Source organism: Coenobita brevimanus, chromosome 26 (genome assembly GCF_032717465.1).
Source record: "Coenobita brevimanus isolate Jiangsu-jjx chromosome 26, ASM3271746v2, whole genome shotgun sequence".
In the NCBI taxonomy this organism is placed as follows: Eukaryota; Metazoa; Arthropoda; class Malacostraca; order Decapoda; family Coenobitidae; genus Coenobita; species Coenobita brevimanus.
This window is the reverse complement of record NC_136979.1, coordinates 49,087,671-49,115,618: the sequence shown is the minus strand read 5'-3', so window position 1 is coordinate 49,115,618 and position 27,948 is coordinate 49,087,671. Positions and strand designations below refer to the sequence as shown.

The window sequence follows — 27,948 nt, the reverse complement described above, 5'->3', positions numbered from 1 at the left end:
CACAGGAGTTTTGGCCAACTTGAACCCTCCACCCTCCCAATGGAGAGAGAGAGAGAATGTATATCTCTCCTTCCTTTACATAATTTTCATATCCACATCAGGAACTTCATAGTAGTTATGCTTGTACTGTACCTATCATACAGTTCTTGACATACAACAATTTACTGATTTCAAGGATCACTTAATTCATCATTTCTTCCCCTTCCTGTCTGTCTGTCTGCCTCTCTACACAATTTTCATCTCCACCTCAGGGTACTCAGAGTATTTATGCTTGTACTTGTTATAGAGTTCCTTGACTGCCTTCACATAGGCTTCATGGAGGTCGACAATTTGTTTCTTTGTAGGGTTCTTCACCAGTGGAACATCGATAGGTGCACCCACTGAAAAAAATAATAACAACAGTTAACACTGCGACTTAACAGGCAATAACTGTGACAACTGGTAGGTATTATGAAGTGCATTAGTGTAGATGTGCATGCCTTTAAGATGGAGTCAGAATTCCAAGAGCTTAAATAGCAAGTGAATGAGTGTGGCACATTTAAATGGACAGATTTTGGTACTTGTCTTTCTGTAAAGTTTTTTCTTTCTCTCTGGACCCTACCTCACCCCATCCTGAAGTAAGAAAAGATGTCTGGATGATGATGATTACTGACATGTGACATGGTACTTAAGGAGCAAGTGGTGATGCTAGTGAAGAGGACCTATGCACCTAGGAAGAAAATATGAAAGTTCAAAACCAAGCAAGGGATGCCTTCTACAGTGAGATGAATAGAGTGGTGGCTGAACAGGGAGCTCTTCACAGAAGTGTTAATGAACAGTACAGAGCTCTCAAGAAAAATTTCCTGAGTTATTGATTCAATGTGTGGATGAACAAGGGGCCCTCCGAAGACGTAAGGTAACGTGGTGGTGGGATGAGAGTATAGAAGCTGCAGTTAAGGAGAAAAGAAGGCTTTTCCAGAGATGGAAAAGGGGTGGTAACAATGAGAAATATTTAGCTGCCAAACATAGAGCTACAAAAGAGGTATAAAGGGCAAAATCTGGGTCTCAGAGACTTTTATTGGATAACCTAAATAGAACTGAAAGGAAGAACAGGATATTAACCCTCTGAGATTCCGACAATGCCATTTCACGTCATTATAAATCCAGCCGTTGAGATTCTGATGATGACTCAAATTCGAGTCATACGAAACAATATATACAGTATATATATTTTTTTGCATGTTTTCTGTCGCCTATCTGGGTTTGTTCCACATACACTATCCTGTTTATCCTTTTCCAACTATTTGTTTTTACAGTGACGAGTACATCGGATAGATATGCATAATAAACAGGTTTTTACCATGAATAATATCAGTATTACCAGCATGGATATTTGTCTGTGTGACAGCAAGAACGATGTTGATGTGCCAACCGGAGCTACAGTAGACCCTAGTTATCCGCAGGGATTAGGTTCCAGAGACCCCCGCAGAAGGCAAATTCCGTGGAGACTCAAGTCATCATCACAAAATGGCATATTATTTCCACATAAGCTAAGCACATCCCTGAAAAAATAAAAACATACTTTAAAATATTACAAATATATATTAACACTCACCAGAAGACTGTGTGTTCTCTTCATAACCTTCGTACAATGATGACAATTGCTGTATGATGACGACGATGATTGTAGTGCAGTTCCTACAGTAACAATGTGGTGAGGCGACGAGATGTGTGGCAGCACTGTAGGTAAGCTGTGAGTCTAGTCTGACCCTTCTGACAGGGCACCAGATAACACCTTATGCTCCCTCTTTGGCTTAGAAGGATTGCTTATATCCTTACACAGTGAAGCACAGTAGAGTTGTAAACACGAGAAGGGTGACGACGATGTAAGTAACAAACTGATTGGTGTTTACAATAAGACTGGCAGAGTGGAGAGAACGCCCGTAGGTGCGGGTGTGCTAACCGTAGCTACAAATGAAGTGCGAGTTGCACGCCAATTTCAAATTAAGTTACAGTGTATAGTACAGTATTAAAGTAAGTCTGATCTGCGGAAACTTAAATCCGCGGATGCAAATTCCGTGGATAAGAAGGGTCTACTGTATAACTTTCCATCACCATATCTCAGGGATAAATAGCATAAAATGCCATAAACTATATATCAGTGGAAAGGGAATTTACTGTTGACTGACATGGTGAAATCAGAATTCATGTGAATTTAAAACCTATTTTTTCACAAATATTTTTCTACGGAAGGGTATGCGAATTTCCTTATCGGCTAACTTCAGCTCATGCTATTGGCCTTTTATATATCATTTTAATCCATTTCAATGATACTAGCATAAAGAGCATCTATTCAGGTTTATAATGACACCTAACTTATTACTTTACCTTGAAGAGCAAACGTGAAGGAAACGTTAATATAAAGTTACTTCACAGCGAAAGCCTGTGGCATGAAAACTCGCATCAATTTACTTTTGCTTTTCTCTGTGTACACTAATATAAATTGCCATAACCTACAGGGTGACCCCCCCAAAAGTACCACATTTCGAAAGGCTGTAGCACTGGCAATTGTGAGCCGGGAGGGGTGGGGCTAGGGTCTGTTGGTAGCCCAACCCCAACCATCCTCAGTTGCCAACATGGCGTGGTCGGGAGCACACCGTGTTGTCTGCTGTCGAAGTGATCTTCACAAACAACCGTTCCATGATCGCCGTGCAGAGGGCCTTTCGAAGACGTTTCAATATTCCACAGAACCAAAACATTCCAGATCAGAAAACATTCTTGCAGTGGGTTGAGAATTTCAGGGCAACAGGCTCAGCTTTAAAAAGAAAATCACCTGGTCGACCTAGGAGCGCTCGTACGCCTGAGAATATTGAAGCCCTGAGGCAATCTGTTGTATTCACAGGGTGGTATCGTACGGTGAATTTTTTTGGACCTTTATTGTTTATGCACTGTCTTCTTGGTGTTTAGTATTATACTGGATGTTCCCAAGTGTGTTTTGATGTCTAAATACTGTACAGTTTTGTACAGTTGCTGAAAGGCTGAAGAATACTGCCACAATTAGGTGGGGTACTGTATATATAGGCTGGGTATGGGTAGGGTATTGGTAGGTAGGATATTGTTCCAGATATGGATTTTGTCCATATCCGGATATACTAATGGCTCTATTATGTCAGAAAATTGAGTGATTACTGTATACTGTATATCGGCTTGCAGATGGATATACTGTATAAGACTCAAAATTTATATACTATACTCTTTGTCGGCCTAAAATTGCATACCTCTCCAACTTAAATGATGAATAAGAACAAAAGATTAAAATTAGAATATGGTGCTGCTCATTACAAAATGCTAAATGATGCAGAGCCAAAGCATTGTATTTTTTTACCACTGAGCTATGTGAAATAAGCAGCAAAGGGAACTCTGAGCCAAGTTAAGATGAATGAACAACAATTAAACATCACAGCAGGGACGTACCAACAGTATATATAGGCTTGCGGAAGGGTACAATGCCAAAGCTATACTGGAGTATCCCACGGCCAACAAAGATGCAGGGAGCAAGGCCAATGATTTTCTGGATGGTATCCTGCACTCGACGTACCAGCGAGCCCGGCGGGTTATTTACCTGTTTGTAGACCTCTTTAATTACATTTCATTGTCCCAATCTCACTATTCTGATCTAGCTATATTTCACCATATACCGTATTTCATCATTTATACTTCATTACTAAGAGTATACTGTATCTTACAATTCTGATCTGATGGTTGTTAATACTCTGTGTCACTGTCTGTATCTCACTGTTTACACTGTATCTCACTGAATACTGTAAATCTCACTATTCTGATGACATTGCTTACCTGCTCGTAGATCTCATTTTCACCAAAGGAAAACATAGGTACTAGGGATGCACTGGAAAAGAACAAAAGGAAAGGAGCAATAAAGTAGTCTCCTACTTAAGTATGGATTAGATTTGCCAAGACATTATGTAAAATGGATCCTTATGTAAAACAGAACTGCAAATAAACCACAAAAATAAAAGAGCAGAAGTAAAGGAGAAATAAAGTAGTCTCCTACTTAAGTATGGATTAGATTTGCCAAGACACTATGTAAAATGGATCCTTGTGTAAAATAGAATTGCACATAAACCACAAAAATTATGCAATACATCTAAGATTCTGTCCTTCAACATCCCTCCCTTACTTCTATGCTCCAACTCATGTCAGTGGGTAAATAAAGAAGGACCAAAGGCCCTGCCCACCCACACAGTCCCAAGTCCAAGCAGGGGATCAGGAACCCTTAGCCCACCAGCCATGGCCAGTGGCTGGGGCTGTGGCCTCTAGGCACCCTGCCAGGACTGCTACAAGGATACCCTCCAAGGCAGCCTTTACACTGTAACTGTTCCCCAGTATGCACCCAAAGCTATGGCAGCATCCTGGGTGCTACTCCCAGGGACGGGCCCCTCTCTACTGGGTGGAAGCAGCATCCTGCACAGTTGTATACTACTGCTGTGCTTTTAGAATTATCTGAGTATTTTATCTGTAATGATAATAATATGTTGAGTTTATTCTGCACAAAAATGAGCATTACAATTTGCATAATTGAAAATATTAGCATGCATTTGATCCTGATTATTTCTGTTCACAACTACGAGATGTGAGCAATGCCTCGTGAAACTCACCTTCACCCTCAATTGTGATGGTGTGGGCCAATGAAAAATGAGTATTCATGGTTAATAGGTCCTGCCTAACGAAAACAGCTCACTCATGTGATGATGTAATGAGGTGATGCACCAAGCCAATGATTGTGAGTCTCGAGCTCAGCCCAAAAACTGCGTTTTAACAGCAAAAATGTTAATTTTCATATCACAGTGATATCAAAAACTACTATAACCAAGGGATTATTGTATAGATAGTTTGCATTCATCTAAGGTAAATGATCCACTCCCATAAACTGAATAGTAAGCAGTGGTTGTATGAAATTTACTGTGCCATAGTTATGAGGCTGGAATGAGTATCCCTGGTTCACAGTCAAATCAACCCTCTAATATGACCAAACTTGGCCATCAACAAAGCTGAAATGCAGCTAGTACAGCCACATATCTGTATCTAGTGAGAAACTTTATTTTATTTTATTTTTTTTTTAATAACAGTACAGAGGAAAGGAAAACAAATGAATAAAAACATAATTCATACACCAGATTACATGTGTCCTCCATTCATAAAAAAATATCTGTAACAGCTGGACTTGAACAGCTGTATGTTAAAATTTAAGGGGAAACAACTCTGGGGAAGTGAGTTCCAAAGAGATGCAGATTGGGGAACAAAAGATTTCTAATATGTGGAAGTTCTGCAATATGGCAGTGAGACAGTCCTGTCATGAATGCCACCAGAAGCCTGTGTAGCACAGGGCAAGGCATGGAGAGGTGGCACAATGGATGAAACTTCATCTGAGCATTTGCCATAAATGTATCTGTAAAACAATGCAAGGGAGGCAACATTCCTTCTTACTTGTAGGGGAGGTAGTTTATTTGTGATAGCAGGGTTATTAATAATTCTAACAGCTTTGCTCTGAATTTTGTCTAGTTGTTTTAGTGCAACCTCTCCACATCCATTTCACAAGAGTGAGCAATATTCCAGCTGAAAGCGCACAAGACTCTTATAAACTATAGATAACTGCTTGTCACTCAAGTGGCTATGAACTCTGTACAATAATATAAGTTTCCTTGAGGCGTTTTTAGCAAGCAATCTGACATGAGAGGTCCAGCTGCGGGCAATGTTAAGTGAAACACCGAGAATTTCAATACTCTTGGAGATAGGAATATTAGTAGCACTGAGGTAATACCGGGGGTATAGGAATCTGACAATATCTGTCTATTAGTAAACTGCACATATTTGGTTTTACTAGTATTAAATGAGAGAAGGCTATTTTGTCCCCATTCAGTGATCCTAAGTAAGTCTTGATTTATGGAGACAGCTGTACTGAGTTAAAAGTTAGGGATATTAAACCTTGAGAATGGTTGTTTAAGTATGAATGAACTATGATGTGTTGAGTCATCTGCACATGAATGGATGGGATTATGGGTGACACATAAGAGATCATTAACATGAATTAGGAATAGGGTTGGAGCCAGAAATGATCCTTGCGGCATTCGGGCGTTAACCAAGTGGAAATTGGAATATACATCATCTACTTTCACTGTACAGTGGTAAAATCCAAACCTACCCATGTCTGAGTGCCATTTTGCAGAATCCTTTTCGTTTGCTGAGGTGCAGCGTGACAGACCGAGGGTGACAGTCAAGACTCTCATTGGCTCCTCCTACAACTAAACCCAGTGCCTTCCCACCTTCCTCCTGGCTTAAAAGGTAGTTCATACTCTCTCGAGTTGCACTCACTGTTCCTGTCATGGGACCGGCTAGATGTTATGGTCATGTACAGCTTTTCATGGGTGATGCATTACAAACTTTAAATGGCAAAAATCCACAAACAATGGGTGCCATCCACACAGATCAAGCAATCATAATTTAAGTATGTGATTGCCTTAAAACACTTTGCAATGTTTAGAGTTTACATGCTTAAGGTGTAGTTTGAGCTGATTTAATGACAATGAAATCAATTACTTGATCTTGTGATTCTGAGATTATTTAAAATCTTTAAGTGGTAGGTGGGGGCGTTCACTATCCACTCACTCAATGAAGTGCTGTTCTCTGGTGACTGCCCTTTTCTCACTTCCTTCTTTCCTTCCTTCCTCTTCTGTCTTTCTTTCTTTCATTCTTTCCTCATCCTTCTGTCTGCTCATGACTCTACACTGAGTGACAAGCCAAACAGTTTCTTGTACACCAGGAAACCATTTACTGCACTGGGTGGCAACCACATAACCAAATTATGGCATCTGGTGGTTTAGTGGGTAATTAAGGCACCCCAATGTTCCTAATTTTTGTACCTTAGATAATAGGTCAAATGAAGTTCAATCATATATGAATATGTTTGCTGATGACGCGAAAATTATGAATATGAGAGAAGCTGTTGCGAACTGCAAGAGTACCTCAATCAACTATACAGATGGAGCAAGGAACGGAAGATTGATTTAATGCTCAAGTCATGTGACAGATTGGTGTAAGCAAGACCAAAATGGGAATATAAAATTTGGATGGAAGACATTGCCAAGACAACATATGAGAAGGATTTGGGTGTAATAATACAGCAAAGAATAATCACTCACTACTTCATTTCTGCAACATTCACGGCCTTTCCTCTAACTTTCCCTCTGTTGAGCACCACCTCTCCTCCTCTAAACCTCACCTTCTCTTTCTAACTGAAACTCAGCTGTCTGAGGCAACTGACAGCAAACCCTTTTCTGTATCCTCCTACTTTCTCTATACTCATTTCAAAGCCAAAGGTGGATGTTGTGTATATACTGTATATGCAATGACTTATCTTGCTCTCGTGCTCCTGAACTCGATTCTTCTGAATTCTCTACACTCTGGCTTCGGCTTTCCTGTCATTCAATGACTAAATATATCTGTGCTGTTTACTTATCCCCTAATTCTACTGACTATCAAAAATTCTTCAGCTATCTTACTTCTACGATGGAACACATTCTATCCATTTTTTCTTTCTCGGAAATCTCCATTTTAGGAGATTTCAACGTTCACCACCACCTTTGGCTCTCCTCTCCCTTCACTGATCCACCTGGTGAAAAAGCCTATATCTTTTCTATCTTTAATGACCTAGAGCAGCTTGTACAGCACCCTACCCGTACCCCAGACAGCTTTGAAGAGAGCTCCAACATACTTGACCTCTTCCTTACAACTAATCCTTCTGCTTACACTGTTAATCTTGTCTCTCCGTTGGGCTCCTCCGATCACAACCTTATCACCTTAACCTGTCCTATCACTCCGGTACGGCCTGTGGACCCTCCAAAGAAACGTCATCTGTGGCACTTTGGAGCTGCGGATTGGGAGGTCCTCAGGCAGTACTTCTTTTATTTTCCCTGGAATGATTATTGCTTCCATGGCCGGGAGCCATCCGAGTGTGCCTTGTGCATTATGGAGGTTATTCTCTCGGGCATGGAAGCATACATTCCTTTCTCGTAACCTTTGTCTAACGCAAGAAAGCCTTGGTTTAATCACGCTTGTTCTAATGCTGTCCGCAACAAGGAGAGGGCCTACAAAAGGTACCGGAGCCAACCCACCCCTGAATCACATCATCTTCACGTTTCTGCCTGAAATCGTGCTAAGTCTGTTTTTCACTCTGCTAAAAATAATTTCATCCGTACTAAATGCTCTCAACTCTCAACTCGAATTCTTCCCGCTCCTTCTGGTACCTTGCCAAAAACCTTTCTAACAACTTTACCTCATCATCCTTCCCTCCTCTTTTCTACTCTGATGGTTCTGTAGCTATTTCTTCTACTGATAAAGCAGATCTCTTCAAACAGACTTTCTCCTCCAATTCCACCTTAGATGATTCTGGTGCTGTTCCTCCATCACTTCCCCCTTCTGACTTGAGCATGGCTGACATTAAAATTTCTTCAGCTGATGTATTTTCTGCCATCACTGGCCTCAATACTAACAAGGCATATGGGCCTGATGGGGTCCCTCCTGTCATTCTCAAGAACTGTGCTTCTGTGTTTACACCCTGCCTAGGCAAACTCTTTCGCCTTTGTCTGCCAACTTGTACCTTTCCTTCTTGCTGGAAGTTTGCTCTTATTCAGCCAGTCCCAAAGAAGGGTGACCATTCCCAACCCTCTAACTATCGTCCAATTGCTTTAATGTCCTGTACAGTATTTCAAAAGTTTTCGAGTCAATTCTCAATAGAAAAATTTTAAGGCATCTTTCCTATCACAACCTTCTTTCTGATCGTCAGTACGGGTTCCATCAGGGATGCTCCACTGGCGATCTTCTCACCTACCTTTCAGACTCCTGGTCATCCTCCTTTCGGGACTTTGGCGAAAGCTTTGCCATTGCACTTGACATCTCAAAGGCTTCCGATCGCATCTGGCATAAATCTTTAATTTCCAAACTGCTCTCTTACGGTTTCCATCCTTCTATCTGAGCCTTCATTGCTAGCTTCCTTTCTGGTTGTTCTATAGCCGCTGTTGTAGATGGCCATCGTTCTTCTCCAAGATCTATCAACAGTGGTATTCCTCAGGGATCTGTCCTATCACCAACTCTCTTCCTTTTATTCATCAGTGACTTTCTAAGCTGTACATCTAACTCTATCCACTCATACACTGATGACTCCACCCTTGACCTTTCCATTCGGTTCCCACATCACCCATCTCAGCAGTTACTTCAACAAACAAGGGATGAGGCTATGGCACACCTAATGTCTGACTTGGCTCGTATCTCTGACTGGGGTAAAAGTAATCTGGTTGTTTTTAATGCATCTAAGACTCAGTTCTTACACATATCAACCTGACAAAATCTTCCACAGGTATACCCACTAATGTTTAATAATATTCAGCTTAATCCTGCATCATCCTTGAACATGCTTGGGGTTTCATTTTCTCAGGACTTATCTTGGAAAGATCATATTACATCTCTTGTAAAATCTGCTTCCAAGAGATTAGGTGTGCTAAACCGACTCCATTCTTTCTTTACCCCTGCACAATTGTTGACTCTATTCAGGGGTTTTATCTGCCCCTGTGTGGAGTACAACTTTCATGTGTGGGGAGGCTCCCCACAAACAGGTCTTCTCGACAGGGTGAAGTCAAAGGCTTTTCGTCTCATTAACTCTCCACCTCTTACTGACTACCTTCAACCTCCATCTCTTCGCCGCAATGTTGCATCTTTATCTCTTTTCTATCGCTACTTCAATGGTCACTACTCCTCTGAACTGTCTGCATGCATTCCTCCACCTCTACAACGGGTGCGTAGCACCCGTATAGCAGCAAACTCTCATCCCTTTTCTGTCCAACTCTCTAATGCAAGAGTTAATCATTACTCCCAGTCCTTCATTTATGCAACAGGTCAACTCTGGAACTGTCTCCCTCTGTCTGTATTTTCTGCTGCCTATGATCTCCAGTCTTTCAAACGCAGTGTGTCCAGGCATATCGAAATGATTGGATCTTGAATTTGGCTCTCTCTTGTATTTTGTTTTTCTCTTGGAGGGAACTGTTATTGCAGGCTCTTTGCCTTTGGTTACTTCTTCCTCGCATTAAAAAAAAACAACAACAACAACAACAAGAAGCATATACTGTAAATAAGATAACCAGAGGAAAATACAATCTTTTAGCAAATACAATATCATTTTATGTATATGAGCGAAGATATGCTAAGTAAATTGATAATGACAATGGTAAGACCTAGATTAGAATATGCTGCAGTTGTGTTGTCTCCCTACTTAAGTAAACTATAAATAAATTAGAGAAAGTACAGATGCTATCCAAAAGTTCCGGAAATTTGAAAGCAGGGCGGAAACCACTTGTCGTACAGTGTGTGGATGCTTGGTGGCAGTGCACGCACCCTTTGTTTGTTAGTATGTCAAATAGCATTGTGCAGGGTGGATGCATTTGCTCCAGGTGTGTGTTTTTTTATTGCTGTGTTTGGGTTAGTTTGCCAATTTTGTTATATAAAAAATGGAGGACGTTACAGAACAAAATGTGTGCAACAAATTTTGCTTGAAACTCATGAGGAATGCAGCAGAAACTCATAAAATGTTAAAACATGCATTTGGTGACAATGCTTTGGGGGTTACATAAACCTAACACTGGTTTAAGCATTTTAAAAACAGACAAACGTCAACAGATGACGATGCAAGTTCTGGTCCGCCCTTCCACCATTTCAACTCTTGACAAAATAGCCAAAGTTCATGCAACCATCCTCAAGACTGCAAGAGGACAATCCAAGATGTTTGTGACATTGTAAGCATATCATATGGAACTTGCCAACACATTCTGTCTGGTGACCCTGATGCGAGACAAATCGCTGTGAAGTTTGTCCAGAGGCTTCCGACCGATAAGCAAAAGCAGCATCGCATGGTCTGCACGGAGTTCAAGGAAATGGCCAGAAATGCCCCCTAACTTCCTCTCAAGTGTCACTACTGGTGATGAAAGCTGGGTTTACAGGTACAACCCAGAAACCAAACAACAATCATTGCAGTGGATGAGCCCAAATTCACCCCGACCAAAGAAGGCACATCAGGTAAAATGCAATGTGAAGTCAATGCTCGTCACTTTCTTTGACATGGAGGGCATTGTTCATAAGGAATTCGTTTCCCAAGGACAGACCATCAATGAGAAATTCTACTGCGACGTTTTGGGATGGCTCTGAGAGGATGTAAGGTGACAACTTCCTGACAAGTGGTGCAAAAACAAATAGGTGCATCACGATGGCAATGCACCTATGCACACAACTCTTGTCATTCGGCAGTTATTGGCATAAAAAAAGATGTCGGTTGTCCCCCACGCTCCGTATTCACCAGATTTGGCCCCCTGTGATTTTTTCCTCTTTCTGAAAATAAAAATCCAGCTGAAAGGACCAAGATTTGACATCATTGAGGTGATCCAGGAGGAATCGCGGAAGGTCCTGATAAAGCTGATGCTCAAGCACTTCCAGAATGCGTTCTGATCATGGGAGAAGCGCTGGGATCGATGTCCGCAAGCCCAAGAAGACTACTTTGAAGGTGATGGTGGTGATTAGGACTTCATGCAAGTTTTTCCCTTCTACAGTCAAATTTTGGGAACTTTTGGGTAGCACCTTCTACAATGCATGGATACTATGATGATCCCAAACATGAGAAAGCTGCAGTCTGAGAGGCTACAATGGTTGAAATTACCTATGTTGCAAGAAAGAAGAAAAAAGGAGATATGAAAATGTTGTATAAGTGCACACACAGTATTTAAAAGAGTGCTAGAGATGATTATATCATAGGGGATGGTGTAAGAACAAGAGGACAAAGTTATAAACTTGAGCTGCCAGAGTACTCTGGTGGTGTAAGAAAATATAGTTTTCCAAACAGAAAGTAAAACATCACGACCACCAATTCCACCACCATCATCATAATTATGACATCTTTTCCACACCTCGGGATGGATGAGATTGGGTAAGGAAAGCAAGGGAAAATAAAACATGACAGGGAGAGATATACATAAGCATGCATGAAAGAAAGAAAAAAAAAGTGGGTGGTTACTGACCTGTAGTCATGAAGAACTCCCTGTAGAAAGGCAAGAGGAAGTGCCCCTCGAGTGTCAGCAAGTGTGGGGTTAAGCCTGGGAAGATCTGAGGGAGGTAAAGAGAGGTTAGTGTTAAGAAGCAGTTACACTCAATGAGTATGGTAAGTGCAACATAAATCTCTATGGAAAAGATGTTATGGAATCTCAAAACCACTAAGAATATTATAAAGCCATAGGTGACATGCCCAGTGAGTATGGCATAAGGAAGAAGTGTTAAGGAATCACAAAAGTCACTCAGAATACTGAAAAACCATCAGTTCGTGCTGTAAATCAGCATGCAAAAGCCAACTAATATTGGTATCAGTATCAGGTAGGAAAACTTGTCTGATAATTGGAATCGGCTGAGTAATGATGAAAAATAAATAACTGTTTGTTTACACAATGACCTTAGACTCTAACACTTATTTCTCCACCATTTTAGGTGTGAACTAAAAAAGTAATGATGACAATTATTTTTCAAATATATGGTCTTATCCCACATCTACTGATTGTCTTCAATGGAAAATGCTTGAACTAAGACATGCGGAACATTTAGACCATAATATTTTATCACTGTGGTTAGAATGAAGCTCAACACAAATATCTAAAGAGTAGTCTTCTGTCAAAGTGCTGTAGAGGACTAGTAGGAACTTGCCAGTCAGACTCTGATTGTACAGACTTCCACACTGGTGGTGGTCCATTAACCCATTCTTTACTGAAATGCATTTGGCAGTACATGTGTACTTCCATTCTTAAAGCCATTGAGGTAGTAGGTACCGAGAAAATTTTGGAAGTACACATGTACTTGCAAACATCATGGTTGTCTGCTTGGCTTTGCTGCCTCGGTATGGCTCATCCTTCCATGTGGTTTTCAGCTGCAGAAAAAGCTGGACTATACGGTAACCCTCCTTTTTTCTCAACCAATGGTTACATTATTATGTCATATATACGTCATGAAACCTCATTTGTTTCAACCAACTGTAGACTGCATATATGACATAATTTCTCAAGCACCAATCAGATTATCAGCCTCCCCACCACCCACGCCTCCCCTGCGTGTCTGCAACTTTTTCAAGTAAATTTGTGAATGATGACTTAGTGTGCCTGTGGCCCTGGAGGGCTTGTGTACTCTGCGCTGAACACTGCCACAAACCCCGTTATACAGAAGTATTTCGTCAAGTGATGAGGAGGAGGATTTTACCCTCCATTCAGACAGTGATCTAAATGAATCTAATAATGAGTGGTTGTCTGAGGAAAGTGACGATGATCCATTGTATGAGCCAGAAGAGAGTGAGGGTGGGAACACAGATGACAGTGAAAGTTGTGTGTCAAGTGTGTTTGCCTCGAGTTCTGACTCCTCCGGAAGTAATTTATCAATATGAAAATCACCTCTACAGTGCATTTGATTGTTTCATCTTTCTCATCTTTCTCTTACTATCCCTTCTTATTCTGTTCCTTGTATTTTTTCTTTACTTTTAAACTTTCTACATCCACATTCTTTCCCTTTTACATCAGTTTCCCCCCCCCTTTCTTCATTTTTTTTTTCACTTCTTTCACTCTTTTTTGTCGTGTATGGCAGTGCCTTGCCTGGTTGCGTATGCCTCAGATTGCACCTGTATTTAGGTCACCTTCTCACCCACAAAAAAACTGTTATTTACTGCAAGAAATCCACATAAATTATAGTGCTCGACGGATGTATCGAGCGCCCTGCGTCCCTCCTACGAAACAAACCTTTCAACATTGAAAAAACATATAAATAATGCATTTTATTTACCTTTAGTGCTTAGTAGGGTATCCTTTACGTTTCTTCACGGACCTGAAATGTCTTGGAAGTGAAAAGGTGAGGCTCCTGAGGTGCTGGAGGGGTATTTTGTCCTAGGAGTCACGAATGGCGGCTTCCAACTTAGGCAGAGAGCTCATGTCCTTCCCTTGGAGACTCTTCTTTACGAGGTACCAGAGGTTTTCAATCAGGTTGAGGTCTGGGTTATTTCCTGGCCAGTCTTTCATGAATAATACCTCGCAGTCACGAAGCCAATTGGTGACCGATTTGGCCTTGTGAGCAGGTGCACCGTCCTGCTGAAACACTCGTGCACCTGTTAGCTCAAAGAAATCTGGTAAATGATCACACAGAAGCTCCAGGTACACATCCTGATTCACTCTTATATTCTTGGGAAGCACAACAAGCTTCCCCAAACCTTGACCAGAAAAACAAGCCCATACCATGAGTGAATCAGGATGTTTAACAGTACTTTCAACATACCGTGGGTCAAGTGGGTCACTCCCTTTGCACCGGTACACACGTGCTCCTCTATTACAGGTGACACTAAACGTTGCTTCATCAGACCACAACACTGACAACCATTGCTCCTCACCCCAGTTAAGATATTTATTAGCAAAGGCAAGCCTACGAAGTCGCTGGTTTTTTGTGAGAAGAGGCTTCTTCACAGGCCTGTGACTTGTGTAACCAAGTTCATGGACCCTACGAGACACTGTTCTCACAGACACCTCACCAAACACTTCCGGGTTGCTCTCCTTTATTTTCCTTGCACTCACATGAGGATTAAACTCCACTGCATGTTTTAAAACATTAACAGGCCTTATGGAAGTTTTCCTAGGCCTACCAGACCGCGGTTTCTTTGTGGGAACTTCACCACTGTTTTCCACTCGAAACCGCGCGCACCACCGACGCACTGTCGATCGAGCCACACCAACCAATTCACTAATTTCCTTTGTCTGGTGGCCTGCCTCCTTTAGAGCAATGATCTGGGATATGATTTCGCTCGATAGTTCACAGGTAGGTGCCATAACAAAGTGGTGAAAGCCAAAACACTGCGGGACACTCGGTAAAAAATGGCGCCAAAAGAAAGGGAGATGCGGCGGAGTTCCTCTCTCTCAGGCAGCCCGTAGGCAACTGAGGCGGGAACCAACCAGCACGTCGGAAGGCCTCAGGGTACCGTGACGTCATGCCAGCACCGCAAACTTGTGGCTCAATTTTTACCCCCAAAAATGGGTGATTCTTTTTTGGCCATACGTACTGCGCGCCCGGCGGTATGCGCTCGATAATTTTGATGAGCACTGTACAAGTACACATATAACCTGTGCATGCTACTGTTTTCAAGCCAAAATATTTATTGGTTATTTATGTACGTAAATTTTAACAAAACTTATGAAAAAACAAAAATATGTAATATATATATTTTTTGGGGGGCACAATCTTTCGAGATTTATCTGATCACTGATGGTAAAAAATAATTAACACAAAGTTATTAGCTTGGACACAATAATGAATTACCCACCCAACCCCTAACACACCAAAAACGTTGCATGACAACTCGTGTGAGGGGGAGGGGGCGCCGACAAAGGACATGGTGCTCAGTAAAGAAGGGGTTAATGGTATGACTTATGTTTAATGTTTACTTTTGATGGTATAAGAGCTATGAGCAGAAATTCAGTTTCTTTTCATTATTTCTATTAATCTTCAGCAAAATGTATATAATCAAATAATATACACAACTTAATTATCACTGCCTTTCTTTGAGTTCAACAAATTTAGTGCTAAGTTCAGTCACTACTTGCAAATCTTAATATTTTTAAGCAAATGTGAACAAAATGCTGGTACAAAAAAATATATATATAATAATGTTTTAATTTCCATCAAAATATAATAATTCCTTTGGTGAGGGCACCTACCATCCACTCACTCAATGTAGTGCTGCTCTCTGGTTAATGCCCTTTCCTCTCTTCCTTCCTTCTTTCCTCCCTGGCTCTTGTGTCTTTCTTTCCTTCATTCTTTCCTCTTCCTTCTGTCTACAGATGACTACACAGAGTGACAAGCCAGATGGTTTCCTGTACACCAGGAAACCATGTACCATGCTGGCTGGTAACCATATGACTAAATTATGGTGTCTGGTGGTTTAATGGGTAATTAAGGCACTCCAATCGGATTGAGCCTGTGCAGGTTTATATCCAAGGGGTGGTTGGGGTTTATTGTTCATGTAATGCCACTCAGGGATGTGTGAGGCTGGTCACCCATCCCAAATGTCAGGACCAACTTGCCTAGCCCCAGGCTCCTACGCTCCTCGTGGGGCAACACAGGATTAGATAATGATGATGGTTTACCGGTAGCTTTTTCATTTAGATTATTATTCTAAAGAAGCTATAAAATAACTGTACTACGGTATATCTTTATATTTTACACTGTTATTATGACCTAATACTTATATGTTAAGTAACATCTCTGCCACTGAACAAATAACAGGAAACATAAAGCACTTACCGAAACTTTTATGCTTCCCTAAAAGTACACAACACTCAATCATTAGATAAATAGTAATCATCATCATCATCATTATCATTATCCGGACCTCCTTTCCCACCCTAGCGAAGGGAGAGGAGTAGCAATGTCCAGACAGCTCAAGATTGCTCAATCCAAAGGGCCACACTCACATTCACTAACCATCCAAGCCCCCGGTATCCTGGCTCTATCTGATCCGCCAAAAACATTCACCACATTCTGTAGCTTTCATGTAAACGTATCCGATAGAGTCAAGCTGGATGCTGTCATGTCAAAAAGGGGTGCCAAATCTCTGGCCATGTGCTTCTCACAATATTCATCCAGCCAGCTCAATCTCTTGTCAGTCCCCTAGCCTCACCAACTTCCAAACCTCTCTTCCTCACACATTCATCCATCATATCCCTCCACCTTCCCCTTGGCGTACCTCGCCTCCTCCCTGCTTCAAATTCGCTCAGATATACCTTTTTCACAACTCGTTATCAATTCTCTCCACATGACCATACCATCTCAGTACACTCTCTTCGATTCTGGTGTCCACATACTTCCTCACTCCACATCTTTCACAAATCACATTATTTCATATCCTATCCACTCTCTGTATTCCACATACATTCTTCAGAAGTCCCATCTCCACTGCTCTCACTCCTGACTTTTCATGCCACATCATAGTCTCACATCTATACGTTAAAGTTGGCACTAACACTCCTTCACGTAAGCCTCATGTAGCTGCAACACTCAAGCCTCTGTTTCCTATCAAGGCCTTCATTGCACCTGCTACTTTCCTTCCTTGTGTCACTCTACTTGCTAGTTCCTTTCCACGTTTTCCTCTCTTTTCTAACACTGTACCCAGGTACTTGAACTCTCTCACCAATTCCAGTCTCTCTCCATTCACTGTAACATCACACTGGGAGTCACCTTCTCTCTCAATAACCATCATTTTACCCTTTTCTACATTTATTCTCAAGGTACGACGCTCACAGACATCAGCAAAACTCTGCACTAGTTTACCAAGTTCTTGTCTGGTAATAGCAAGTAGTACTGCATCATCAGCATACAGCACATCTGAGATATTCCATCCATCACCATTCATTACCAATGCCATCCCCCTCTTCATTACTCATGTTTTTATTTTTCTCATCATCCTATCCACATATACATTGAACTATCATGGGGACATCATACAACCTTGTTGCACACCCACACCGTTCATGAACCATTCACTTAGATGCCCATTTACTCTTATACATGCCTCACTACAATCACAAAAACTCTTGATGGCACCTAGCAGCTTACAATCTACACTGTACATGCATAAAACCTTCCAAAATCATTCTCTGTCTACTTTGTTGTACTCATTTTCCAGATCCATGGATGCCATAAACACCTTATGGTCCTCACAAGCCTTCTCCACTATCTGTCTTACTGCAAACATTTGATCCACACATCCTCTGCCACTAAAGCCACCCTATTTATTACTCACCAGGGCTTCTGATATCTCTCTTACTTTCTCTATAATAATTCTTCAATATACCTTCCCTACCACACTCAATAAACTTGTGCCACGATAATTCTTGTACTCACTTAACTCAACTTTGTTTTTGTACAGGGGTACAATCACAGCCTTTTTCCACTCTGCTGGCACAGTTTCACTTATTCGTGCCTTCTTATAGTAACCACATAACATTTAGCTTCTAAATCTAAGCCAGCTCTTGGTAATTAATGATAAATGGAACCCCTAATGTATGTACAGTATGCTGCTGGTCATTACCCAAATAATAAAACACAGCATTTTTACTTGAAAGTACCATACACAAAATCATGGCCAACCGGTCATTAGCCATAAAATGAAACAACATTTATGTTTAAATATACCGGTATGTAACATTTTAATCATCAGCCAGTTCAGGCCCGACCAGCTTAGAGTTGGAAAACAGTAAAAAAAATACAACTGGTTTAATCCCAAACGTTGGATGTAACACACTAGAAGTCAAGGACTGTTCCTCACATACATCATGATTATAACTGCTTTCCATGAACTAATGCACGAATGGTTAAGTCCGGTGTAAGCCATCCACATACATAGGTAGTATACAGTAGTGTACTGAACTTGCTCACATTACACAGACTAAAAATGGTATGCTTTTCTGAATATACAACATCCATTTACAGTGTTAAAACATCTCTACTGGTTATTAAAGGCAGTTTTATGTGAAAAAAGATGTTAATAATACCATAACGACTTGAAGTGCAGCAACACCACATGAGGTGTGTGGTGTGGTGTGGTGGTGTGGTGTGGTGTGGTGTGGTGCGGTGTGCGTGCGTGTGTATGTGTGTGGCAAAATGATTGATACCACACTGATTACCGAGTATGAACAAGCAGAGCTAGTGAGAGGGTTGTTACTGTGACACCAGGATCATCTAAACATGAACCCAGTGGACTGTAGGCTGAAGCTGCACTTCTTCAGCAGTCCATTTTCCTTTCAGGGGATTGGGAGGTAGCTGAATGATATCTGTATAGCTGGACAGTGACACCATCTAGTTATATCAGTGCCAACACTCATGAAATTATTCTGCAGCACCTACTGTATAGCCACCTTACCTTGCTGAAATGTGTACCCTCTGTGGCAAAGTGGCCAAAAGCTCCAGCTGACAGAATGCCGTGAGGGTGGTAACCCATGATGTAGTTTTTTGAGGGGTCCAGCTCTGCTGTCTTGATCAAGTGAAGTGGGAAGAAGTCTCGATAGTGCTGCCACAACGACCAGCGACGAAGTGACTCCAACCTGGAAGTGTAGGGAGAAGAGGAAGAAGATATAGCAAAGGAGTTGAGGAAGATAATGAAACAAGAAATGTAGGGAGGATGTAGGGAATGAAAGATACAATAATGTGGGGAGGATGGGTGGGTGGAGAGGATGAAAAGAGATAAGGAAAAGATGTAGGGAGGAGTAAAGGAAGAAGACAGGGAGAAGGTGAGAAGGGTGACGATGCAGGGAGGATATAAGGAAGGCAAATACACAGAAATGTATTTCTTTGAAGGGTTCAGCCCTGCAGTCTTGATCCAGTACAATGGGAAGAAATCTCAACTCAACAGTGCTGCCACAATGATTACCAATGAACTGACTCCAATATTGAAATATGGAGAGGAGGTGAGGACGGTAGGGAGGAGATATGGAAGGTTGTGTGAAGGTGAGAAGAGATGCAGGGGGGTGGAGAGTGAAGAAGTTAAGGAGGAGGTAGATGTATGGATAAAATGTGAAAAGAGATGTTGGGGAAAAAAAAAAAAAAGCGTAGGGGGAGGCAATGGAGGAATATATATGACGCTGGTTTTGTCCTGACCCCAAGCTCATCAAAACATGAAATTGATGGATTGGCCACTTCAGCAAGGAGTTCTTGACATTCTTTTGTTGTTTTTTTTAATGACTATGTTTGTGAAAGAAGTGTAAGAGGTGAGGACATAAAAACCAAACTTAAAGTCAAGACTTCTAAACTTCTCTGAAAACTTTTTGTTTGTAAATAAGCTTGTTGTTCGCAGTCAGTTACTTATTACACTGCAAACTAGGAGTGGTTAATCCCTTCAGTCTGAATAAGCTCTTAACTATTTTACTTTTACTACCACAAGATTATTCCATTACACTTAAAGCATTTCAAATTGAAGGTGTTACATACAGCCTTCATTAACCCTTTTCACTAACAGAGGGGTGCTGGAGGAACATCTTCACAAGGTGGCATTAATATGACCAGGTGGTGGAACTGATTGGATATAAATAAGTCCCTCACTCTCCTTCCTATCTCTCAGGAGGAAGGATGGTCAGCTGCAGCACAAAGGCAATTTTGGCAGGCAGTCCACCAGATTCACATTCAGATCAGCCTGGGGTTGATGCTACTACTACAACTAGTAACAAAGGTCCTTCCTAACTTGAATCAGACTGTTTGGAGATAGCAAGAATATCATGAAAGTACACCACTGGAATGAATGAGTTAACTCCTTCAATCAATTACTGTACCTAGGATTAATTTCATTCTTGTTACCTTCAGATGACTTTAAATTAAGAGAGGGCTCCTGCAGCGAAAGAGATAACAGCACCCCTTTTAACTTTACAGTCATCGGACTGACTCTGTCGGAAAGGTGAATGTGAAGCTGTGTGTGAAATGTTTTTTGACCTATTAGGTGCAGCCAGGATTCCATGGGCTTGAATGGTAATTGAATGCAAATATGGATCATTCAACTGGGCAAACATTGGTTCACATCTCATTCTATAAAGTTTTTTTTCTGGCTCTGGACCCTACTACACCATATCTTGGGCAAGGAATGGAGGTCTGGATGATGATGACATAGCTTAACCATGCAGTTCAAAGTCTATCTTGGGCTACATAAAATCATCTGAAGATAGCAAAAACTAAATGAAAAATATATCACGAGGACCAGCAGACTATAGAATTACCTACGGCCACCTCTGTTGCAGACAGAACGATCACCCACAAACCAGGTGAGGTAGCACAGTGAAACCCACCTGGAAAAAAAAAAAGAGGGGGGTCACCCATCATCCACTCACTCGAGTAGTGATGCCTCCATGTAAATCTATACTCAGTGACAAGCCATATGAATATCTGTAACTCAGGAAATCATTTACTACCCTGAATCGACAACATAAAAATGGTATATATAGCATAACAGAGAACTTTGCAGTATTAGAATCCATTATAAGTTAATAAGGATGAGCTGCTACAAAGCCATCTATGCCACCTAGTTTATGTCCTTATCTGTTCCAAAATGTCACAACTGACTCTGTAAAATGGGAAGAAATGTCAAGTCAGATTAATGTCACAATGAGACCATCTATCTATCTATTTACTGCCAGACACCTTAATGCCGTAAGGGGTGGCAACAAACAAATCGCCTCCATGTTGTCCTGTCCCCTGCCATTTCATTGCCCTGCTCCCAGCTCACACCCCCCTCTCTCATATACCTCTCCACTCCATCCCTCCATCTCATCCTTGGCCTCCCCTTCCCTCTCCCCCCCTTCCACCTCATTCAGATACAGTCTCCTCATCAGTCTCTCGCTCTCCATCCTCTCCACGTGGCCAAACCACCTCAGTGTATTTCTGCAACCGCTTCCTATTACATCCACATCCACACCACAACGCTCCTTCACTTCCTCATTTGTCAGTCTGTCTCTCCATGTGACTTCACATGCTCCTCTCAAATAACTCATTTCCACTGCTCTCACTCTTGACTTCTGTCCCTCCAACAAGGTCCAAGCTTCACTTCCATACGTTACAGTTGGTATCACAGTACTGTCATGTAGTACCTTTTTCACTTCCATGCTCACTTCCCTGTTTTTTATCACTGCTTTCAAGTAACCAGCAACCTTTCTTGTTGTACCCTTTCAAGCACTTAACCCTCTAAACTTCCATCTTTACTCATCACACTACCCAAGTACTTAACTGCGCCCACATTTTCCATTTCCTCCTTATCCAACAATGAGACTCAATTAGGCAATTTTCTGTAGCTAATTTACCGTGGACTTAACCTCTCCTGCACTGGTTCTTCGTAAGGTACTTTACCTCCCCTGAGTCATTGCTCTATAATCAATGTAAACTGTACCTCATATGAGGCTTGCACTTTGGCCCATTCAGACATTCATTGCACCTCATATGAGGTATGCAGCTCAGCAAGAGTTAATAACAAAAAAGAAGGTTAGAAAAAAAATATGAATGACTTATAAAAAGGACTTATGATACATATTATGGCTAGCTCTCTCTCTCTCTCCTTTACTCACCAATACTCAGTGTATAAGAAGAGGTAAATGAGGAAGAAAAGCGATCCAAAGCCCATAAACAGGAATGTTGACATCCAGAAGAAGACGGCAAATGTTTGGAGTCGTCGATTAAGTGGAATGTTCAGGGGCGCAAACTGTGGCCCATAATGAAAGCCCAGATTGAGTAGGCGACCAAGAGCCCCCCAAACCCATGGCAGTCTGGGGAAAGGGAGAGATAAATCAATATCATACAAAATCAAATGACGTCATGCAATCTCTCAAACAATCCCCATATTGAGGGTGGTCATGGAGCAAGTGATATTAGCTATGGACTGGAAGGTATAACAAACCATCAGCTGCTAATGCTATTGGGAAGAAAAAAAAAAAAAATGCATAATAAGATTTGTAACCACGTGCAAGTCCCAACTTGAACTCTGACTCTTGATTCCATTTACTTCTTTTCTGGCTAAGAAGTGATGACTGTGTGGCTAGTTCATTCATTTATATATAAAGGTTCCAACATGTTTGCATGCATCAGCCTTGTTCACCTAATAGTGGCTCTCCATGCTGCTCAATCTCTCACAACCTCCCTATTTTATCCCTTTTCCCTGAGGTCACATTCTATGACCATCTCAGGACTTTTTTTGGTCTGCCTCTTGCAACCCTACCCTCGACATTTGCACTTCTCACCCTCCACATCCACTTGTCATCCTCCATCCTCTCAACATGGCCAAACCATCTCAATCCACCCCTCCTCATCAAAACACCAATACATTCAAGTCCCATCCCTCCTCTCTTCAATTACAATCCTAGCCCCCACCCCCCCAGGCCTCATATTTTCAAGGATGCACTACACATCCATCAAATCACTCATTTCTTTATGTTTGAGCCTATGAATATCCTCTTCCATTATACTACCCAGGTCACACCACTACATTGCATTACAATCCTAACAAATGTTGTATACAAAGATCTCTAAGCACATGGGGAGTGCCCTCTCCATGTCAGGAGAGGTAATCAAATGGGAAACTGTCTTCATCTGTCCGCATTTCCTACTGCCTATGACCTCCAGTCTTTCAAATGAACAGATCTTGAATTTGGCTCTGTTATCTTGCTTTTGTTTTTTCCTCAATCTTACAGACCTCTGGTCTTTGGTTCCTTCTTCCTTGGTTACATACATACATACATACATATATATATATATATATATATATATATACATATACAGTAACCTCGCGTCCAACACGCGTTAGTCAGCACGATTTGGGTCCAGCACGGAGAGCAATTAATTAGTATTATTTAATACGATTTAATTACTGCAACACGAGTGTGTTAGCATAACACGCACAGAGCTCTGAGAAGTGGGCGAAATCCGCAGAGTTCACTCTAGCACGATCACCCCCGGTCCAACACGGTCATACTGGACGTTCCCATGATGATGACAGCCAATGAAAACTTCTGATCAAGTAGCCTTCCCCGCCCGCTATCGTGATGTGTTCGTGATGCCGCCCAATTAAAAACGCTTTTGGTGTCACGTGATGTTTTGTTTAAATTTCTCCCACCACAGCGCCACTCAGTCGCATAATTGCATTGGAAGGTGCTTTTTTCTTGCTGCAATTTCTGCCCTTGTTACTGCATTTCACCCTGCTCACGATGCCTAGGAAGCATTCTCAGAACCCCAAGAAGCGTCGGCACCTCTCTCAGGCCACCAAGCTAGAAAGCATCGAGAGGAAGAAAGGGGAGAAGAAAATTGACATTGCCAAGGCCTATGACATGAATGAAGCCAACGTGAGGATCATAATAAAAAACTAAGACAAGATCCTGGCAGCCGAAGGCTATCACAAGGCACTTCATACCAGGTTTGCCGAGGATACGATGGTAAATCGGAACGGTAACGTGGTGTGTATATATATATATATATATATATATATATGTGCAGCATGTGATGTGGTGTGTGGAAGGAAGAGAAGACGGAGGGGGGTGCAAGGAACAGCGTGGTGGACTGAAGAGGTGAAACGGGCTGTGGCACAAAAGAAGAAAGCATACAATGAATGGATGAGAAATAGGGACGTGGAAGAAGTTGAGAGGCGGAAGAGAGAGTTATATGTAGAAAGGAAGAGAGAGGTGAAAAGATTAGTAAGAGAGAGTAAGAAGAGAGTGGATGAGGAATTTGGAAGGAATTTGAGTGTAAAGTCGAGGGACTGTAAGAAAATGTTCTGGAAAGAGGTGAAAAGAGTAAGACAGGGTGGAAGTGAAGTTAGCAGGGGAGTGAAAGATAAAAATGGTAGATTACTAGTGGAGAAGGGAGAAAAAGTGAGCAGATGGAGAGAACACTTTAAGGAATTGTTGAACGTGGAGGATGGAAGTATTGCAAGTATAAGTGGCTGGGGAATGGCTGGGAGAAGGAGGGAGGTGAGAAGACAGGAAGAAATCAGTAGGATAGAAGTTGTGGAAGCAATGAAGAAAGTTAAATCAGGGAAAGCCCCAGGAATTGATGGAGTGTGTGGTGAAATGTTGAAGCATGGGGGAGAGATAGTAGTAGAATGGATGTGGAAGATGTGCAGATTGGCCTGGGAGGAAGGTAGAGTCACGGAGGATTGGAAGTCAGGTATAATTATTCCCTTGTACAAAGGAAAAGGGGAAAAAGAAGTGTGTGGTAATCATAGGGGCATTTGTCTTCTTAGTATAATAGGAAAAGTGTATGGTAGGATACTTATTGACAGAGTTAGAGAAAGAACAGAGAAATTAGTTGGAGAAGAACAGGGAGGCTTTAGGAAGGGAAGAGGTTGTGTAGATCAGATATTCATTCTCAGATCTTTAGTGGAAAAGTTTCTAGAGAAGGGAAAGAAGTTGTATGCGGCTTTCATGGATTTGGAGAAAGCATATGACGGTGGAGAGACTAGGATTGTGGAAAGTGTTAAGAATATATGGAATAGATGGGAAGTTGTTGAATGCTGTGAAGAGTATGTACGATGGTGCGAAGGCTGCAGTGCGTGTGGATGGTGAACTAAGTGAATTTTTCTCTTTGAAAGTTGGGTTGAAACAGGGATGTGTCATGTCTCCATGGTTGTTCAATCTGTACATGGATGGGGTAATAAAAGAGGTACAAGGTAGGGTAGTGGATGTTGGAGTGGCCCTGGTGAGAGAGGATAGTGTTTGGAAACTCCCTGTACTGTTGTTTGCAGATGATACCGTGTTGTTGAGTGAAGACGAAGGAGAGCTGCAAGGCTTGGTGGATGAGTTTGAGAGAGTGTAGGAAACGGAATCTAAAGGTGAATGTAGGGAAGAGTAAAGTGATGGTCTTTGAGAGAGGTGAAGTCAGTGAATGTACAGCGAGGTTGGATGGTGAGGAATTGGAATATGTTAGTAATATTAAGTACTTGGGTAGTGTGATGAGTAAGGATGGAGGTTTGGAGGGTGAAGTGCTTGAAAGGGTACAGCAGGGAAGAAAGGTTGCTGGTTCTTTGAAAGCAGTGATAAGAAACAGGGAAGTGAGCATGGAAGTGAAAAAGTTACTACATGACAGTATTGTGATACCAACTCTAACGTACGGAAGTGAAGCGTGGACGTTGTTGGAAGGACACAAGTCAAGAGTGAGAGCCGTGGAAATGAGTTATTTAAGAGGAGCCTGTGGAGTCACATGGAGAGACAGGCTGACGAATGAGGATATAAAGGAGCGTTGTGGTGTTGATGTGGATGTGATAGGAAGCGTTATGAGGAACACACTGAGGTGGTTTGGCCATGTGGAGAGGATGGAGGGTGAAAGACTGACGATGAGAGTTTATGTGAGTGAGGTGGAGGGGGAAAGAGGGAGGGGGAGGCCGAGGATGAGATGGAGAGATGGGGTGGAGAGGTATATGAGAGAGGGGGGTGTGAGTTGGGAGCAGGGGAGTGAAATGGCGGCGGACAGGGCGACTTGGAGGCAATTTGTTTGTGGCCACCCCAAACGGGATTGAGGCGTCTGGCAATAGAAAGATAGATAGATATATATATATATATATATATATATATATATATATATATATATATGGATGGGGTGATGAGAGAAGTAAAAACACAAGTAATGGAGAAAGTGATGGCATTGGTAATGAATGGTGATGGATGGAATATCTCAAATTTGTTGTATGATGATGATGCAGTACTGCTTGCAAATACCGGACAAGAATTTGGTAGACTAGTGCAGAGTTTTTTATATGTCTGTTACGTGTCGCGCCTTTAGAGTAAATGTAAAACAGAGTAAAGCGATGGTTACTGAGAGAGGTGACTACCTGTGTGATGTTGCAGTGAATGGAGAGAGACTGGGATTGGTAAGAGAGTTCAAATACCTAGGTACAGTGATAGAAAAGAGAGGAAAATGTAGAATGGTAATTGGAAAGTAGAGTGACACAAGGAAGGAAAGTAGCTGGTGCTATGAAATACCTGATATGCAACAAAGGCTTGAGTGTTGCAGCTGCACAAGGCTTACATAAAGGAGTGTTAGTGTCAACTTTTAACATATGGATACGAGACTACGGCATGGCATGAAAACGAAAAGTCGAGAGTGACTGCAATGGAGATGAGACCGCTGAGGAATGTATGTGGAGTATGCATAGTGGATAGGATACAAAATAATGTGATTCATGAAAGATGTGGGGTGAGGAAGTCTGTGGACACCAGAATCGAAGAAAGTGTACTGAGATGGTGTGGTCATGTGGAGAGAATGGATAATAACAGAGGGGTAAAAAAATGTATATCTGAGCGAATTTTAAGGAGAGAAGAGGCAAGGTAGGCCAAGGAGAAGGTGGAGGGATATGGTGGATGAGTGTGTGGGGAAAAGAGGTATGGAAGTCGATCAGGCTAGGGGACTTACAAGAGATCGAGCTGGCTGGATGAATGTTGGAAGAAGTGCATGATCAAGGATTTGGCACCCCATTTTAATGTGACGGCGTCCAGATTGATTCTATCGGATACGTTTATGTGAAGGTACAGTACGTGGTGAATGTTTCCAGCATATCAGATAAAGCCAGGAATCCGGGGGCTTGAATGATGACTGAGTGAATGGAAGCGTGGCCCACTGAATTGGGCAAACTTGGGCTGTCTGGACATTGCTACTCCTCACCCTGCCCTAGGGTGGGAAAGGAGGTCCGGATGATGATGATGATGATGATATAAGCTAAAAGCTACATTTCTCTCTTGGTCACATACAAGTGTCTATGGCAGCAAACTACCTTATACCTACAGCCATTTCACCATCACAACATGTCAGAATATATTTGCATTAATGCCTTATGTAATCATAACCAGCATTTACATAATAAAAAAAACTTCTGGGCACATCTTGAAAATTGAACCTATGCACAGACGTCACTGCATACGGCATTTTAACCTCTATATCATCAGGCATTTACATGAGACCAGTGGCATAACTTTGCCTTACCTGTCAAAGTGCTCCTCAATTTTATCCTTCTTTACAGCTGATCTCTCCTCTGGTACCTTCCTGTTGTACTTCTTCAGCTCTTCATCATCCATTCCTTTCACCTTTTTTGTCTCCTCATCTTTGCTTCCAGTCACTTCTCTATTTTCAGTCTCCTTTTTATCCTCCATTTTATTTTCTTTCTTATCCACTACCTCCCCTGCAGCCACCTTCCCATTCAGGAATGTGCCTTCCTCTGTCTTCTTGCCATTGGGATGTATCTCTTCCACTTTATGACTGGCGAAATCCATTCTCCTAGTCTGACTCCGAAAACACCGTCTTCACTGCAAAACCAAAAGTATATTGTATTTTCATCCT

At 41.8% G+C, this 27,948-nt stretch overlaps 1 protein-coding gene across 1 annotated transcript; it reads right to left on the bottom strand.

Moving 5' to 3' along the window:
- Positions 1-62: 62 nt before the first annotated feature.
- Positions 63-27,913, bottom strand: LOC145394111 (2-acylglycerol O-acyltransferase 1-like). Its single transcript, XM_080268091.1, has 9 exons — positions 27,595-27,913; positions 22,200-22,397; positions 20,862-20,930; positions 19,022-19,202; positions 12,111-12,195; positions 6,200-6,374; positions 3,835-3,886; positions 3,454-3,601; positions 63-380 (listed from the first exon to the last, which is right to left on the bottom strand). The coding sequence occupies exons 1-9, from the start codon at positions 27,879-27,881 to the stop codon at positions 226-228; spliced, it is 1,350 nt and encodes a 449-aa protein (XP_080124217.1). The 5' UTR covers positions 27,882-27,913; the 3' UTR covers positions 63-225.
- Positions 27,914-27,948: the final 35 nt, after the last annotated feature.